At 38.5% G+C, this 17002-nt stretch overlaps 3 protein-coding genes across 3 annotated transcripts; 2 read left to right on the forward strand and 1 right to left on the reverse strand.

Annotated features, from left to right (window-relative positions):
• Positions 1-816: 816 nt before the first annotated feature.
• Positions 817-2911, reverse strand: LOC131793397 (histamine N-methyltransferase-like). The gene has a single exon (XM_059110812.2). The coding sequence runs from the start codon at positions 2312-2314 to the stop codon at positions 1424-1426; it is 891 nt and encodes a 296-aa protein (XP_058966795.1). The 5' UTR covers positions 2315-2911; the 3' UTR covers positions 817-1423.
• Positions 2912-8731: 5820 nt separating this feature from the next.
• Positions 8732-11799, forward strand: LOC136279725 (transcription factor HES-2-like). Its single transcript, XM_066163718.1, has 4 exons — positions 8732-8936; positions 9044-9139; positions 9890-9977; positions 10547-11799. The coding sequence occupies exons 1-4, from the start codon at positions 8901-8903 to the stop codon at positions 11077-11079; spliced, it is 753 nt and encodes a 250-aa protein (XP_066019815.1). The 5' UTR covers positions 8732-8900; the 3' UTR covers positions 11080-11799.
• Positions 11800-13833: 2034 nt separating this feature from the next.
• Positions 13834-15612, forward strand: LOC131793392 (transcription factor HES-2). The gene is made up of 4 exons (XM_059110801.2): positions 13834-14028; positions 14160-14255; positions 14546-14633; positions 14868-15612. The coding sequence occupies exons 1-4, from the start codon at positions 13978-13980 to the stop codon at positions 15401-15403; spliced, it is 771 nt and encodes a 256-aa protein (XP_058966784.2). The 5' UTR covers positions 13834-13977; the 3' UTR covers positions 15404-15612.
• The last annotated feature ends 1390 nt before the right edge of the window (positions 15613-17002 follow it).

Below are 17002 nucleotides of genomic sequence, written 5' to 3' on the forward strand. Positions count from 1 at the left end.
GCAAGCTGCTGGGCACAAGTTGAGTACCTTCTTAAAATAGTTTACTCCTTAATCCCTTTGTTCTAGCTTATAACACTCTTCAATAGAGGAAATTCTTGCTCAGAATAAAGGAATGCAAGTCCTAGCTACTCTTACCCTAAGAAGCTTGATGTAAACACGATGAATATCAATGAATAACTCGCCTGAACTAAAAGCCGGTTTTCCTGAACACTTACGAATAAAGATGTATTTTTCTTTAATAAAGCCCAGCCAGTTCGGACGTCGTACTTCTGCTGTGCCGAACTTAATTCAAGTTCGACCAAAGCACGGCAAAAGCGCGGCATCTGAATCAAACTTTCTAATTAGTTCGGCAAAACAATTAGGTTCGACAAGCGCTGTCGTGCTACACGACTCTGGTAAGACAGTGATTCAGACGTCGAACCCCTGCCGTACCACACAAAAAATCCTAAATTATACAAATGTATTTCGTCGGGTAGGATTGCGTTACCGCAGGGGTAGTCACAAGGATGCTTCAGTAGATGCTGAATTTCTCTCGAAAATAGCGCGACGTCTGAATCAGAGTCGTGCTTCCGCCGCGCCATAAGCAAACCTAATTGCAGTAAAGTACGGCACGGAAGAAGAACGACGTCTGAACTGGGCCTAACTATACCAAGTGGCACGAGGAACTTCGTGCTGAACAGTACAAAGAATAATAATTAACTTTGATTGTACCATTTACGTTTGGGCCACAGGAAATCGGAGATATCTAAATCAAAATAACTCCGAAAGACACGAAACGCAAAACAAAATCAGAAGAGGAAATACAAAATCGAAAAGTATTTGGCACAAATAATTATAATTATTACACATAACATTCACAGTCGATATTAAGAAGGTTGAGCAATCGCGATTTACACTACGCATTTTGCATTGACTTTCATTCGAGAGTATTGTGAAGCATTAAAGACGGGTGCAAGCAGTTCCTGTGAGATTTCTTTTAGTTTGTCCGAGGCCCAATTACCGCACATCCCCGGTATTCAAAAGTTGGTGACAAATTTCTGCTTCCTGTAAGACTAGGCTAGCTTGAGCAGGCATTCCAACGATGGGGGGAGTAGGGCCAAGGAAGAGCTCCTTTCCCCTACAACACCACACCACACCACCCCTACTCGGGCTGGTATTGACTACAATTCGTTGTGTGACTAGTCAAAAGCTTCTGGTGTTATTTGAATAACATGACAAAAGTCACACAGACAACCTCTTGAAAGAGGATGACATCTCAAAGAACTGTACTGTAGACCAATCACTGAGTCACAGTGAAAGAAAGTTCCATTTAAATTAATCACTCGCTGATCGCCAACAAAACCCCTTTCGCTGAAAAAATATTCTTGCTAGGACCTGTGATGATTCTCTTGAGGAAACGAGCACAATGTGTAATTGACAAAGATCATTGTTTGTAAATTACAACGGCAGCGAATTCGGGCTGAATAAATTTCGCTCCGTTTTCATCGACCCTGCATTCTTCGCTCAAAAACTCCATCGCCTCTCTATAGACCGCGCTTTCAGCATTAACACGGAAGTTTTCTTGATGGGTTAAAAAGTCGAGAAGTAAGCCACCTTCTGTCGAAGACTCATCGAAGCAGCAGCTGATGTCGACACTGTAGTGAGCCCTTGATAATTCTTCGTATTTCCAATTGTTCCTTTGGGAAATTTTCCTAACATCCATCTGGGTGTAAATTTTCTTCGCCGAGCCAAGGTTGACGCAATCCGGTTTGAGTTTCTTGGCCAGCTTCGGGAAAAACGATGTTTCTGATGAAAGTATGCAGAACATGGCTCCACCGCTAGCAAGCAACTTAAGAGAGCTTTTTAAGGAGCTTTCGGCATCCATGTAGTACAAGGACGTAACGAAATGAATCATGTCGAAATAATCTTCACGTGGACAAGATGCGATGAATTGCTGAAAGGTCTTCTGGTGCCATTCGAACGAAACATCAGCCAAACTGCATAATGTCTGCGGCAGTGGTGTTACTGATGACTTGAACTCCTGTATCATATCACTCGGTTCAATGATAGCCGTGTGTATCACTGGTTTCTTCTTTTGTGAAGATTCGATAGCTGTTGCTACTGAATTCAGAATTCTCAGATCAGTTTTCCCATGTCCACTGCCAACACCAAGAACACGAAAAACGGAAGACGCGAGGCAGCTATTGGAGATATTACTCATTGTATGAGATGCAATTTCTTCCGCAAAATTCTCAACTACTTGTCTTATATTGGATCTTTTTCGGAATTGTTTGAGTGACGAGAGATAGATATCTTGTCCTTCGGCCGAAGCCATTTCACAGCTATGTGCATTCAACAACAAGTATCGTCAATAGGCTGACTAGAAATTAAATTACTGGCTCAATTTCAATTTCAAGTTCTTCGTAGATTATTGAGGGGCCTTGAAGCGCGAGTTCCGATCGTCGGGGTTGCCTGGTTTTATGGCTACACTGTAGTGACTAAACGAGTATCATCCTTTGCTTCCGCATACACGATGAAGAACATGCACACTCTGACTGCGTTGTATTGTGGTAGCATTAATTTCAATATGCCGGTGAAAGCGGCCGAAACCGGCAGATTTTGTCTGAACATTCCCAAAACGTAGGTCGTTTCTTCTTCCTTTCGCCACAGATCAATGTAATTTTACTTACACTGAACGGTAGAAGTATTTTTTGTACGTATTTGTTGCGTGTTCAGTTGCGTTCGAGGACAAACGCAACTATTGTTGTCTGGTATGTAAATTGAGACCGGTTTTCAAGTAAGCAAAATTTTATGTACGTCGTAGTTTGAAGGCTTTCGAAGATTTAAATTGCCGCTTTGATCCTTTTTCAACAGCTTTGTCTTAACTCTCTCCAACGCTCTCTAACATTACTCGTGTTTAATTCATTTTTAGCTCATTCAGGCTGACAGCAATGAATGAGGTATCGTGGTGGAGTAGATGTTGACGGAATTTGTCGACCGTGGACGGAAGTTGTATTGTGGACCGTGAACGGAAGTAGTCTCGCATGCTACCCCTCCCCACTTAGTGAAAGTAAAAATTAATTTCGATGAAGCTCAGAAACTCACGTGGAAAGAAATTAAATGTTTTTATTATTTTACAATAACAACCCCAAATTACATTTCTGAACTTCTAAAAATGCAACTTAAATCGAAAAACCGAAATGTTCACACCTACAGTAGGGGACCCGTAGCGGGTTTTATTTCAAAGCACGCTGTGACCACGCAGAAGAGCATCAGCATTAGAGGCAGCCTTATTGGCAAGCCGCGCATTTGCGCTCGTCTTCAGTTGGTATAATGTAATCATTGCTCTATCATTGTGCTTGTCCTCGGGAGCTCTTCAACATACAGTCAACACATCAATCATAGCGGCCAAGACAGTGCAAAATTTTCTTTCGAGCTCCATTATTTAGGTCCGGACTTGAGGCTCCGCCTCTCAAACAAAAACAGCATTACCAATCCGGTCAGTACAAAATGCAGACTGCAGACCGGGTTCAAAATGCAGACTAGGTACAAAATGCAGACTGAGAATTTACACTGTTTTTTCGTCTGATACGTGATAACAACACGTCATCTTACAACTTACCAAGCGTCACGCAATCGCTTTTCCGCGATCATCTTTTACGATTATTTGCACTATTGTCGCCTAGGCGGGTTGCCCGGTCTGCCAGGTAGGGAAACCCTGTCAGCCGGGGTGACAATTTGCCATGTAAACGTGTCAAGGTGGGGTAACGAAGGAGGAGCGAGGAGCGAAGACCGGACACGAGAGAGCGGCGGAAATCGAACCTAGTTTTTAGGGTGAGTAAGTCTATATTAATAAACCCGCTTCTTCTCGTATGCTAGAAATGAACAATTGAATGAATGACTAAAAACTAACGAGATAAATATACTGTTTTTGACAAACATACATCTCTCTCGGTCATCACTCGGAAATGAATGAGTTGCCAGTAATCGGATTCTTGCGTTTGCGCACGGGGCAAACATTGCAACTCACTGCAAGGAAAACGTATGGCAAAAGGTTATTCCAACGTCCAAAAAAAATATCTTAGTGAGAGATTATCGCTTTTCCGCTGCTCTTTGATCAAAAATGAATTTGGGTAATACTGATGACAAAGGAAGCATAAGTTTTTGTTTGAAATACCATGAAATATGTTGTAAAATCTACCGATTAACTTGTCTCCATGCGCAAGGTTTATTATGAATTTGACATCGTGTAATGGTCTTGAAATTTAGAAAAACTAGTAGTATATCGCCGAAAAAAACTCAACAAAGCCTTTTCAGTTTTTGGACGTGTTAAGTCTACTTCTAGCTTTTTTCGTGACTTGATAATGTTGGGACAAAGGCTACATCGAGGCAACATGAGATTGAAATGGCTTAATTGAGCATTAAATATTATTATTGTGGTACATTAAACTGATAAACACCTACACTGCTTCTTTTTTGTGATCAATGAGAACGATTCAGCGTTAGTAATCGGCTCAAAACTGAACCCTATCTTCTGCGACGATGAGTAATACAAATTGGTCTCGAAAGAAGCAATGCACAACTGATGATATGTCCACAGTTTCTGCCGTAGTTTCCGTGATCTTGCTTTTCCTGACAAGATCCTCCACGGCGTTCTAGAAGAAAAGTTGCAGCTCAAAGACCTCTGGATTTTCTCAAACAAACTATCTCTTGACCTTGGGATTTTCTCACGTTTTTCATCGCTTATTTTATCCTTTCAGTGAGCAACATCTCGGTAAAAATAATATCCATCTCCGCTGACAACGACATCTCTTATTTTAGGAGGTAAAATTTCAAACGTCTTAATTTGTTCATGAAAAACGTTAAAAAGAATGAAAACAGGCTATATACACATATAAATACAACTGAAAAGACTTTAATGAGTTATTTCTGAGCGAGTTATGGCTTATTTGGTAATATTTCGAGACCATTACGCGCGATGACGATTTCACGATAGACCTTACGCAAGGGGAGGAGTTTTTCATATTTTTATAGCATATTTCATGGTAATTCTAACAAAAATTTGCACTTCCCTTGTATAAACATTATATTTATCTATTTACTATAAAATTATGGCGAAAAAGCCATAATCTTTCGCCAAAATCGCTTTTTAGGACGTCCAAGCAAACTTTCGCCATACATTCCTTTCTAGCGAGTTGCAATTTTTTTGCCCCGTGTCGATCTCAGAAATCTGTGCGCAAACGCAAAGATCCTATTACTGGCAACTCATTCATTGGAACTGCGCTACTTTCCATACACACCAACCTTCTCCACCCCCACCCCGCCCTTCTTGTGTCGCAAAATGCTCCGTGATTTCACGTGATTTTTTCGTTTCGTGGCTGGTCAATTGAGCCTTCCAAGGAGTTCGAAATGTACGGGGTTAAATGTTCATCGAAAACGAGGCCAAATGCAAATGATAATCAGTGATTCATTGTATTCTCATTCACAAATGAATTTAATTCATTTTAAAAGAGAAATTTTGGCTCCTGTCCTTATTAATAATTTTTGCAACTCAGGAATAACTTTCCTATCGTCTTCTCTTGGATCTATTTTTCATTATGTTCTAAATTTTAAACATCTGCAATTGGTAAAACAAAATATTGGATATTCTCAAGGCCCTATTTATTTTGTTTTTTTAAATTTGTTATTTCGATTACCATTTATCACATGTAGAATTATAAAAGTTTACAGCAACTGGTAGAGAAAAAAAAACGTGTTCATGGCGGAGAAGCCTAATAAAGGCCGTTCGAGGTTGCAATCTTAGGTTCCCCCACAATTAGTACGATACCATTAAATCTAGACAACAGACATAGTAAATAACGTGTTGAAAAGGCATGTAATAGTCCATAGCAGAATCAGTGGCTGTTCAGAATAGACATTAGGAGTTTTTTTCTTATAGATGCAAGAGATGTTGAGCCAGTGATCTCAGGAGTAAGAGAGTTTAAAACCTCTGGACCTTGCTAGAAAACGGAAAACTGCCGGATATTTTTAGGTCCTACATACATAGTGGTAGAGTTTGCGTGCCTTTTGTAGTAGCCATGGAATTGAGTGGTTGTTTCTCATGAATATATTTTCGTTAAGACTTAAAAATATTCCATCGGTGGGTCAGGAAAACTTTTCACAATGAGAACTCGGAACTTTTCAGTTTTCATTGAAGGCGACTGAAATTAAATTATAGAAGTACGGAAAGTATTCACTGGATTTCCCGTGAAAGCGCCATTGATCCGCAAATTGATTTCTAGAAAATGTGAAAGTTTTCATGACCCATCGATGAAATTTTTTAAATTCTCATGAATTTTCAGCTTGCTGTAAGTTATGTTTAGGTTTCTTTGGATGTTTCAGTTTTCATTCATCTCACAGGCTCACAAAGCCAAGTCCAGCACGGAGAATTTTCAAATGGATCATTATTGAAAAATTCCGATGATTACTCAGATCACCAGGAAAACCTAGTTTGACAGAATGTTCGTTAACTTTTGATTTCCCAATTTTAATTTGACTGCTGTCAAGACAATCATTAAGTTAGGTTGCTATTAAATTTTAACAATAGTAAAGTACTCGGTGATGCATAATAACGCTAGAACCGTCGGCTCTTAAAACAAGCATCTCTTTGAGTCAAATCTTATATAAGTGCAAAATTTGACGCAACCAAATAATACCCTACCATGATTTAAAATAGAGTCATATTTGCCAAACTATGAAATCTTGATGAGCAGACAAAAGTCTTGAGCAAAGTATTAATCCTAATTTTTATGTCTACAAGCTCAAATGTTTGATTCAAGCTGGCAAATACACAGGAATTTAACGTCTACGTGTTATAATTAAACTGTTTTGTTTGATTCTCATGGCAAAATTCTTGTTTAATTTAGCATGTCGGGCTTTCACGGAGAGCGGAAAAATGAACGAATTGCACGGAATCGATTCATTGGTTCGCCTTCGAAATATTTAGAAACTTGCCTAAAAGTTCAGTAAAGAGCCACTTTTTGATTCCTTATCTCTTGTTGGAGGTTGCAGTATTGGTGATTTTGTCCTCTAGTTCAATTGCTTTGCTTTCTCGCTGACTAGGGGATCATTTGTTTCTAAAAATTGAAAAGGCTAAGTGTGTAAACACTTCAGAAGCACAAATAGAACCTTCTACAGTTGACAATCGGCTTGAATTAGAAATCTCTGGATCTGAGAGTCTTTCTAAGGCACAAATTGCGCAACTTATGCATAATTGATCGTAGCCCAAGGCAAGTGGCGTCACTTGAACAAATAAAGCTATGATTTGACTAAACTTAACCTTTTTTTGTAGTCAACAGAAGCTGCATACTTCATCAAATTACAAACAATATTATTATTTTTTTCTTTCTTTTGTTTCATTAAGCCAGGCAAAACTTTGCGTTAGAAATTGTTTAGTCTCTTTTTATATCAAAGATGACGTTTCTTTATGTCCATTTGAAAAAGTAATTTCTCGACGACTGAGGAGTGACACACTTTCCATCGTTACAGACGAGTAGGTATTCTAGGTAAAGAACACTTCACGACCTGTAAAATACTCTATCTCTAATTTAGATCACAAGAAATCAAAGACAAATTGTGATTGAGTGAAATAAAGACATGTAACTTATTCTAGCGGAACCAACGCTATACTGCTCCCGCTGGGAGAAGAATAGTCTCTCTTTACAAGCATTCATGGTCCTTCATAGAAAGCCTCTTCACGAAACGGGGGCCGAGAAGTAAAGAAATCATTAAGCACATACAGCACATTAGACAGATCGAAAAGTTTAGGGTGAAGAACTCGGGAAAGTAGTTTTATTAAATGCAAATTCTAACACAGATTTTCAGGGCCCTTGATTTAGTTGTAAAAGAATTTTTTCTTTGTTACTGACGTCGCGCCATTTTAAAACATAATTAATGATGTCGGATGAATGTTGACACTCGTGAACGGCTTATAAATTTTTTTTCAAACTCTGAATTAATGCAATCTTAAGTGCAGGTTAATTGAAGTTATCCAATTAGAATTTTATTTGGGTTGAATGGCGGCATTTCCAGTCTATTTCATTCGGTTACCACAGCAAAAATGGTAATCTTTTTCTAATAACGAGGATTATTTCCTTCCTTACACCACAGCAGAAGACGGCCCCTTTCAGAAGTTTCTCTTATTTTAATTAGCGTCAAAGGTAAGATTTCATGTGGCAAGCGCGCTGCGATGAAACAATACTAACTTAGTGACGGAATTTCAAGAGAATGAGGTTTCGTGTGGCTGAATCAACTGTTTGACGTTGTTTGCCGTATTATTTATGGCAGTATTACACACAGTTCAATACAAGGAGTGTGCCTGACAACATAAAAACTAAAATCCTTTTCGTGAGACGTGACCCATGAAACCATTAAAATCCTGTGGCATAGACAGAGTGGACCGCCTGACCAATGAGCGTGTTCTGTTCCCACGACCCTGTTGAGCAGACACTAAAGAGGGACTTGACACAACACTGGATTCTCCGTACACAATATTGTTGCTGAGTTATTACACGCACGCGACTTCCACCACTCAAGCGTGCTCATCTTAAGATTAGCCAATCAGCGCGCAGCGCTCTCACGACCTTCACTCGCCCCGACATTTTTCAAATGCGGATTCAATTGTGGACAGTGCTTGTTTTTAAACAAGATAGCGGGATTTAATTGGACGATTCAGCGCGCTGCTCAGCATTGTTAAGGATTGTGGATATTTTTCCCACGCTCATTACAATGGATCAGTTATCATAAACAAAGGTTGAGACAAAGACTCGCATACTTGTGAATCCCGTGATTGACCTGTTGAAAATATTTCCGCACCTAACAGTCGATACCTAGCTGTCATCACTCCACATACATCATCAAGGGCATTCAATTCCAAAGCAAAAATGAGCGAAGAAACCAACTCCAGAGACCGCAGAAAGGTAAGTTTGAGTTATCTTTTTTCTAGCAAAAAATTTTTGCTTGAATTTTTGTTTTTATTTAGAGCACGATAGCAAATGCAATACGATCGCTATAATTCCGTGTTCAGGCTTCGAAACCCATCATGGAGAAAAGAAGACGAGCCAGGATAAATGAAAGTTTAAACGAACTGAAAAGTTTAATCCTAGAAGCCATGAAAAAAGATGTAAGTATTCACCTCTTCTAGGCTTAAATCACAATTGTATATTTCTTTATTGTTCAGCAAACTAGATAAAATTAATTCGACGTTTCATTAATAACTGTTTTGTCAGCAAGAACTATAAAAAGTTTAAGCGTTACAACTTTTCGCAAAGTTCCCAGCACTTTCGCGTTGTTGACCGGAGTTGACATCTTCTACACACGACTCCTTTTTTATATGTTTTGCTCAGTTAAACTCACTTTTGTTGTAGACATAAACCCAAGAACAATGTTCTTTATTCCACAAGAGAAAAAAATCTAGAAATAACTGACGCTTGCATTCTCACAGGCACATTTCTTAGCGATCAAATCGCTTTTAATGGAATTAGAAATACTTAGATTTCCTTATCTGGTTTTTTTGTCATAGAGAATAGTCAAATCTTAGCAGATGCTTGAGAGTCATGTTATGCTAAAAGTTTCAAGGGTATTATGCAAGAAGTGATGGAGAACGGAGTCAATTTCAAGTCTAGGCAAATCTCTCTTAAAGGAAACCATTATAAACCAGTAAAGATAATTTTCAAAACGATTCAAAACGCTTAAATTCTTTCAAAAACTAGAATACTTATACCATAACTATCTTAAGGGAGAGCTGAGAGACTTAACCAGTTCGGCTGTAGTCGTTGGGATATTAAATCTAATTTCAATACATTTGATGATCAAAATTAACTATTATCACAGCGAATCTACATTTTCTTTGGATTGTTTTTTTTTTTTTTAGAATTCCTGTTACTCCAAGTTAGAAAAAGCTGATATCCTGGAAATGACGGTTCAACATTTGAAAAATCTAAAAAATCAACAAAACACAGGTAAATCAAATTCCTCATTCCCTGAATTATTTGCATCTGACTCAAACTTTATGATCATGATGAGGGGTTTCGGGTCACTTTGCTGTTGTGATGTCACAGATCAATAAGAAAGTTATGCCTGAGTTTTAGGGGCCAAAAAGTGGGAATTTAAAGCAGGCTATGGACCTTATGAGGAAGTAAAACCCTTTTAAAAAGTTATTAGCATGAAATTTTCCTTCAAATCAACATTTCGAGGCTCCTAAAGACACTTTTTTGTTCAAAGGTTGAATGTTATCCCTAAGGGGTAGTGTCACTCTTCGTAAATTCCTTCAAACAGACTAATGGCTTACTTTAAAAAAAAAAAACGAAAATTCTGAAATGGAGCGTGATAGTTCTTGATAATTGTGATGATTGCAGCGAGAAAAAGTCAGGGAAATAAGATGGAAGATTCAGGTCTAGGTCCTGGAATTCGTGAATTCCACTACAACTATTCATAGATAGACTCCCCATGGGAAGTCTCAGTATTCCGAGCCGTCCGCGTGACGATTAAATCAAGGGTTCTTATGTAATTCTTAAAACTCTCTCAACAGGTAATCCATCTTCAAATCCAGTCTCCCTCGCCAATTATCGCGCAGGATTTAATCAATGCGCATCCGAAATCACCCGTGTACTGACAGGCCTGGGTAACACCGACTCTGCACTTAGGAGTAGGCTGTTAGAACATCTTGCGTCCCGCTGTCTTATTACCAAACCTGCAGAAGCTGCTGACTTAAGGGAACCACAGTCACCTCAAATTTCCTTTCCAAACCAACCAATTCTACCTAAGCCGCCGCTTTCCACAATGGCTTCTCCGGCAAATTTCTCATTCCTGCCTCAAAGCAGTCCTAGTTTTCTTCCCTCAGCTCAGTATCACTTAGCTTCCTACCCATTAACAAATGGCAAAGTGGCGGTTCTGTTACCAACAGTCAATCCCTTTTTGGTAGACTCAAGCACTGCAACCGCTGCTTCGCAACCTAGCCTTATTCCCGTATTTAGTAAAGAACCAAAGCACGGTATGTCTCCACCGGAAATGATGCCTTTAGGCTTAGATACCAGGCCGGTTTTTTGGAAATCGATTCCTTGACTAAGAAAACTCGCCAAGCTGGTCTTCGTTTTATACGAGAAGTGTGTTTAGTTCTTTTATTTTAATTACATTGTGATTCTTAAAGGATTAATTTCAATGGTTTGATTAAGGTTTAACTTAACGTAATTTTTTTTAAAATTAATGCTGAGTACATGCTAGCGACATATGTAATTCAGCTGTTAGGTAGCAAATTCGCTTTTTTTCACTTGCGAAAGAAATGAGAGATGCTGTAGTCTAGAGTGTGAAGACATATTTCAGAGATTTTGTCACAAAACAAGTCGATCTGTTATGATAATCAAGTCAAATTCTTACAAATGATTTTAAAGAGTCGATTTTCAAACCTGACAGAATGCCTCTTAACAATGAGCCTCTTTAAAACACCGAGTGCATGGCTTACGAGATTATTTAATATTCCAAGTGACACTTAAGAAAAAAATATATTTAAATTCTATTTAACAAACCATTTGATGGTTTATTTACACGTATTTTTGCTGAGTTATCGTTTTCTGAGAGTATTGTTTTAGATATCAATTACAGTGTGATTTTCCTGCTTAATATTCCTTACTATGTAAGGTATCAACAGATCAATTGGTCGATCGAAGAGGAAAATTTCCCTTTAATGGAAAGAATAACTTAACTCTTTATAAAGAATGAATTACTGATTAAATGACAACTTATATTAAGATGAATAAATTCAGCAGATCAGCTGGTGTTTGCGTACTCTTTGTAGTTGCTCTTGTTTCACTGGAGCCCATGTATGTAGTAAAACTGGGAATGTATTGCCTTGGAAACAAATGAACGAATGAAAAAAGAAAGCCAAAGATGGAAACAAGACTCAAGGGTCTGTTTTCCAGGGTAACTTAAACAAGCGTTAATGCTGTTGAAATTCATGTCCTGACAGGCCGCATTAATTGACAGAAGCTGATTATTTTTTAAAACAGCAACAGAAGTGCTTTAGAAACAACATTTATGATACAGGTGGATCTTACATGCCAGTGCCTGAATCCAGCAAAACTTTCTCTTACCTCAGCCTTCTGTAACCGAATGAATCAGAAATGCCACGGTTTTTTTCCTTTCAAACAGCCTTTATTTAAGAGCGCGCATAGAAACTCCAATCCTGAATTTAAGAATTTTAGAGTGGTCGTATTTTTTAGCAAAATATCAATTTTAAAGATTCCACTACTTGAAAGTTTCACTTCAGGTCACACCAATTTTCCAGCGTAATATAAGTATAAATTGGCTTTGCGTGTGTGCAAGCTTTGACAAAGTGAATAATCTTATTAATTTGGATTAAAAGAAGCTAAAAATGGACCCAAAGGTAACTTTACAATTGCTTTTTTGACTTTCCCGAAAGTCTGTCTAATGGCACTCTTCGTTTGCAGTCTTTGCTTTTGTTTTATAAACTTCACCTGTATGCGGTTCTGGGCGCAGTTGTATAAAGGGCGGACAATGTTATCCAACGGATAAATTGCTATCCAGCGGATAAGTGATTGTAAAACGTACTGCGCTATCCACTGGATATCCACCAGAAAGAGATTTATTCAATGGATAGCGTTATCCAACCTTCGAACAACCGGGGCTTTATATTTAATTCTATGCAATGACTCAGTGATGTAGAATGTAGAGAATGTGCAATTGTCTAAATATAAACAAAACAGGTTTCGACAGTTATATGGCAAATGAACCATTTGGCAGGTTTTTAGTGCTCACAGAAGCTCTCAAAACAGAAAACTGTCAATTAACACATGTTATTAATTCTTAATGCACCTCTTCAAGGTGATTCTTGCAAGTTAAATGGCAGGGGTTTATTCAGTTAAAAAAGGAAAAAAAAAGAAAGAAAAAGAAGACTTTCAGAGACAAACTTTATTCCACCGTGAAAAGTCCTCGTAGATTTAATTCAATTTATAGAAAGTTTAAATCTAATTGAGGGGTTTATACCTTTTGGAGCAACCATAACAGTGTCATCCATTGTTCGTTCGTCATAGAAATATTCCAGAGGTTGACTGATCTATTCAAATCCTCTTTGACGGTTGCCATTCTCTCATTAACTCAAGTCGGGCATTTTAATAGCTTCGTGCACTGTAGATGCCTTGAATTTGTCTCTCTTAAGTTACCCTTTCTGATCAGCGTGAGTTTTCAACAATCTCGCCTTCTAAACAGAGATTGTACTGTACACTTTACAGAGCGTTGTTTAAATTCTTCGCGTTTGTGTTTAGACTTGTTTTTAAGCAACAATTGTTCCGGATATTCATGAATAAACATTCGCACCAGGACTGATCGTGGGAAAATTTCAGCGCCTTTTGTTTTGCTCACGGTCGGGTCACCTTATAAGTGAACCCCATCGAGTTCGAATCATGCCATGACAATGCATGGGCACGTGCGGAAATAAACACTCATTGTGGCAGTGGAACGTTTTATTTAAACATATTTATTAGCATTGTCATGCGCGAGCTCTTTTCGGCGAGTCAGCCAATGAGCTTCGACTGTTCCCACGGACACGGTTTAGAAATTACAATGGTTTGTCTGTTTTTGCTTAATGAAGTTTTAATAAGAATCATTGTTTGCGCAAGGATCACCGCAAAGCCATAATGTAATTTGCTTTTAAACAACAGCACAGACATACTTGCCTTACGCGCTGAGAATCGCCCGACCAATCACAGCCAGACGTTCTCACGCTCTGTTAGCAAAGGTTTATTTACAGCGAATGGTACAAGCGATCTCATTGGCTCGTAGGTAACACTTTTCAATTGGCAAAATGTCCCCGAAAATTTTCCCACGCTCGGAGAAATTGCTGGCATAAAAAGGATTTAGAACGAAGTGTGGCTGATTTTACGTTTGCGGCGCGAAAAAGATTGAGCGTGGAATTGTGTGAGGAAAAAAGGTTGATGTTGTGGAAAAATGGGTCTTGAAAGTCCAACAAGGAACCCATCGACCGAGGACAGACGGAAGGTACTAAGGGTTTGAAAAGTTTCAAACTTTCAAAAAAAATTGAATGTTTTGAAATATATACTATGCTGTATTAGTGCTCAGTGAAAGCCATAACAGACTAACCAAAGATTAATTTCAAAATTTTATTTCAGTCTTCCAAGCCTTTAATGGAAAAAAGGAGAAGGGCAAGGATAAATCAAAGCCTCAATGAATTAAAAAACCTCATTCTGGAAGCTATGAAAAAAGATGTAAGCCAAACTATTATTATAAAAACGGTTAACAATTTTTTTCTTTTCCCACAAAATCTTTTGACAAGAATCGCCGGGTTTTGTTCAATTATTAGAGATCTTTGATTAACAGTAAAACAAAAGCGTGTATATATTTCCAGGGTGTAAATTTGTTGCTAAATTTTGTTTATGTGTAATGTGAACGGCCTTAGCTGTTGAATCGTTTATTACATGTGTTTAATGCCTGACGCGTTTATCTTTTTCGAGACAAGACATTGCATCAAAATTTTACAGGATTTTCTTTATTTCAGACCTCTTGCTATTCCAAATTGGAAAAAGCTGACATTTTAGAGATGACCGTGCGTTATTTGCGATCAATGAGGACTCAAAGTGCGGCAAGTAAGTCCGACACAAGATAATTTTTTTTAATTAGTGAATACCTGAAGTGAAACTCAGCGTGATGGGTACTGTTTGTATAATAAAAATCAGAGATCTATTTACAGATTTAAACGCTTGTACATTTTCAACTGTATGAATCTTGACGCACCTTGTCTTTTATTGGCATTTATGTACAGTAGACTCACCGGGATGTTCGTCAATGCTTACTAATGCACTTTGTTTTCATTTCCGCAGCTCGTGTGAGTAACACAAGCGATCCAAATACAATGGCGCGTTACCGCGCGGGATACAACGAGTGCGCGAATGAAGTGAGCCGATATCTTATGTCACTGGAAGGGTTGGATGTTCAGGTCCGCGCGCGTTTGCTCTCACATCTCGCTTCTTATTGTACGCCTTGTCCTCCGATCATGAAACCAACAACAACGACATCAGAAAAACTCCCATTGCCGCAATCACAAACCATAACGTTGCCAGTGACCTCACCTTTAGAGCTATCACGTTTTACTTCAAATCAATCAAAAAGTCTAGAGACAAGCCCAAGTTTTCTAAACACGACTCAATTTCAAATCGTTCCAGGGCAGCTGGCTAACGGAAAAATCGCCGCGGTACTCGTACCGAGCCAAAACACTCCCTTGGCCATGGTTTCTACTCCTCATCTAATCCCCGTGTTTAATAAACCGACGGTGGATTTCCAAGCGCTTCAAGGACTAAATGTTCCAGATGCTCAGGCTTTGAGACCGGAGAACGACCCTCTTTGGAGACCTTGGTAATTAACAGGAAAGAAAGATGGAAGGGCTTGACTCTCATGTCTGAGACAAAACTTCTTTTCAAACTTTTAAAATAATACCGAAGCTCATTGCTTTGCTTGAAAAGACAGCTAATAATCTGTAAATATCGCTCAAACGATCTCGCATTGTTCCTTTGTCTTCAGGACAAAGAGTCTCAAAGCGTCATTAAATTTTGTACCTTTTCACATTATCTCGCGTGGTTCTCTTTACTATTCTTTCAAGTTGTTTGCCGTAAATTCCTAAGTACATTAAGATTGCTCTATCACCACAACTTACGCACTCATGAGAATTGAACCTTCTAATGGGCTTATTTAAATACTAAAACTGATCGTGCAAGACTGTACTAAAGTTAATAAACCTCGAGGATTAAGAATTTTAAACGTTTCTTTTACAAAAACCGACAACAATGAAATAATCTTCGGCATGATAAATCCAGAGGGGTTAAATCTCTCAGTGTACAGATTGTCTAGACGATCACACGATTTCGTCTGCAATGTGGAATGAATTTAAGCGCATGTAAATTTCGCCCGAAAAAAAAAGTGTTATATTCATTCCAAATTGCGTGATTTGATTTCTTGTCCATACTACAGTAAATGGTCTCAGCGCTGGGGGTAATATGCGAAAGTGTATTCTGATCGCCCGGGCGAGTGTACTCCTAAGAAGGACAGTTGTCAGAGTTTCGACTACCTAAGCGTAAGTCATCATCAGTGTTTAGTGGATGGTTTTTACCAGCCGAAAGTACCATGTCTGGTTTGTGAAAACTGATTGTTCGGTTTAGCCGTCGGTGATGTCATTGGCTGTAAGACTGTACTATACAATTTTATGCGCTCAACTTTTGAAATTTATTTCATGTTTATTTTGTTCTAAACTGACCCGTTCAACGTGCATGGTAAAATTTCTTGCATGAATATAATTATCGTCGGCATTAGTAATGCAAACTGTCTCGCTTTGGTGTTCAATAGGTAATCACTGAAAAACGAAAGAGCGGATACCCTATTCGCATAATTGCGATCAGCCATAAAAAATTAAAAAATGGAGAGTTTTGAAAACGTTTTTATTTTTCAAAAAAAAAAAAAAAACCGCTCCGTTTCACGTGTAGATAAGAGAAACAAAGGTGAAGAATTGTCGGGAATTACTCGATTGCTGCCAACACAATCTAATAAGTCTCGAGATCATGATATATTCGCGGTTGCTAGTCGTATAAAGCACTCTTCTTTTTTGCACTCCATTCTCTGGATTTCACAAACACGCGTGCATTACAAGATTACATTGAGTCGTTCACGAATCGAAAAAAAACCTATAATTCTATTGGATGAACGTAATATTCCATTTCCGATCCCTGTCACCTTGCGCTAAGCGATTGATGTTAAACCCTGCAGACGGCGATTAAAATTAAATAATGAATAAAAAAACATGAACAATGAGAGTAGATAAACCGTACTAATTCCAGCAGAATGATTCACTTGCATAATTGCTGGCCCTCATCTGCTCTCATTTCGCGTTTAAGAGATTAAGAGTTTCTTTAATTGGTGATAATTTTTTTTATTCTCCTGACCTCGATGTGGGATTCAGGGGGTGATA

Source organism: Pocillopora verrucosa, chromosome 3 (assembly GCF_036669915.1).
Source record: "Pocillopora verrucosa isolate sample1 chromosome 3, ASM3666991v2, whole genome shotgun sequence".
Taxonomy (NCBI): Eukaryota; Metazoa; Cnidaria; class Anthozoa; order Scleractinia; family Pocilloporidae; genus Pocillopora; species Pocillopora verrucosa.

Bases quoted from the DNA above. Each gene is read 5' to 3' on its own strand.
- LOC131793397 (XM_059110812.2), bottom strand. From the start codon at position 2,314: ATGGCTTCGGCCGAAGGACAAGATATCTATCTCTCGTCACTCAAACAA.
- LOC136279725 (XM_066163718.1), top strand. From the start codon at position 8,901: ATGAGCGAAGAAACCAACTCCAGAGACCGCAGAAAG. The intron at 8,937-9,043 runs GTAAGTTTGAGT...TTCCGTGTTCAG, and splicing joins ACTCCAGAGACCGCAGAAAG to GCTTCGAAACCCATCATGGA. The intron at 9,978-10,546 runs GTAAATCAAATT...CTCTCTCAACAG, and splicing joins AAAAAATCAACAAAACACAG to GTAATCCATCTTCAAATCCA.
- LOC131793392 (XM_059110801.2), top strand. From the start codon at position 13,978: ATGGGTCTTGAAAGTCCAACAAGGAACCCATCGACCGAGGACAGACGG. The intron at 14,029-14,159 runs GTACTAAGGGTT...ATTTTATTTCAG, and splicing joins CGACCGAGGACAGACGGAAG to TCTTCCAAGCCTTTAATGGA. The intron at 14,256-14,545 runs GTAAGCCAAACT...TCTTTATTTCAG, and splicing joins TGGAAGCTATGAAAAAAGAT to ACCTCTTGCTATTCCAAATT.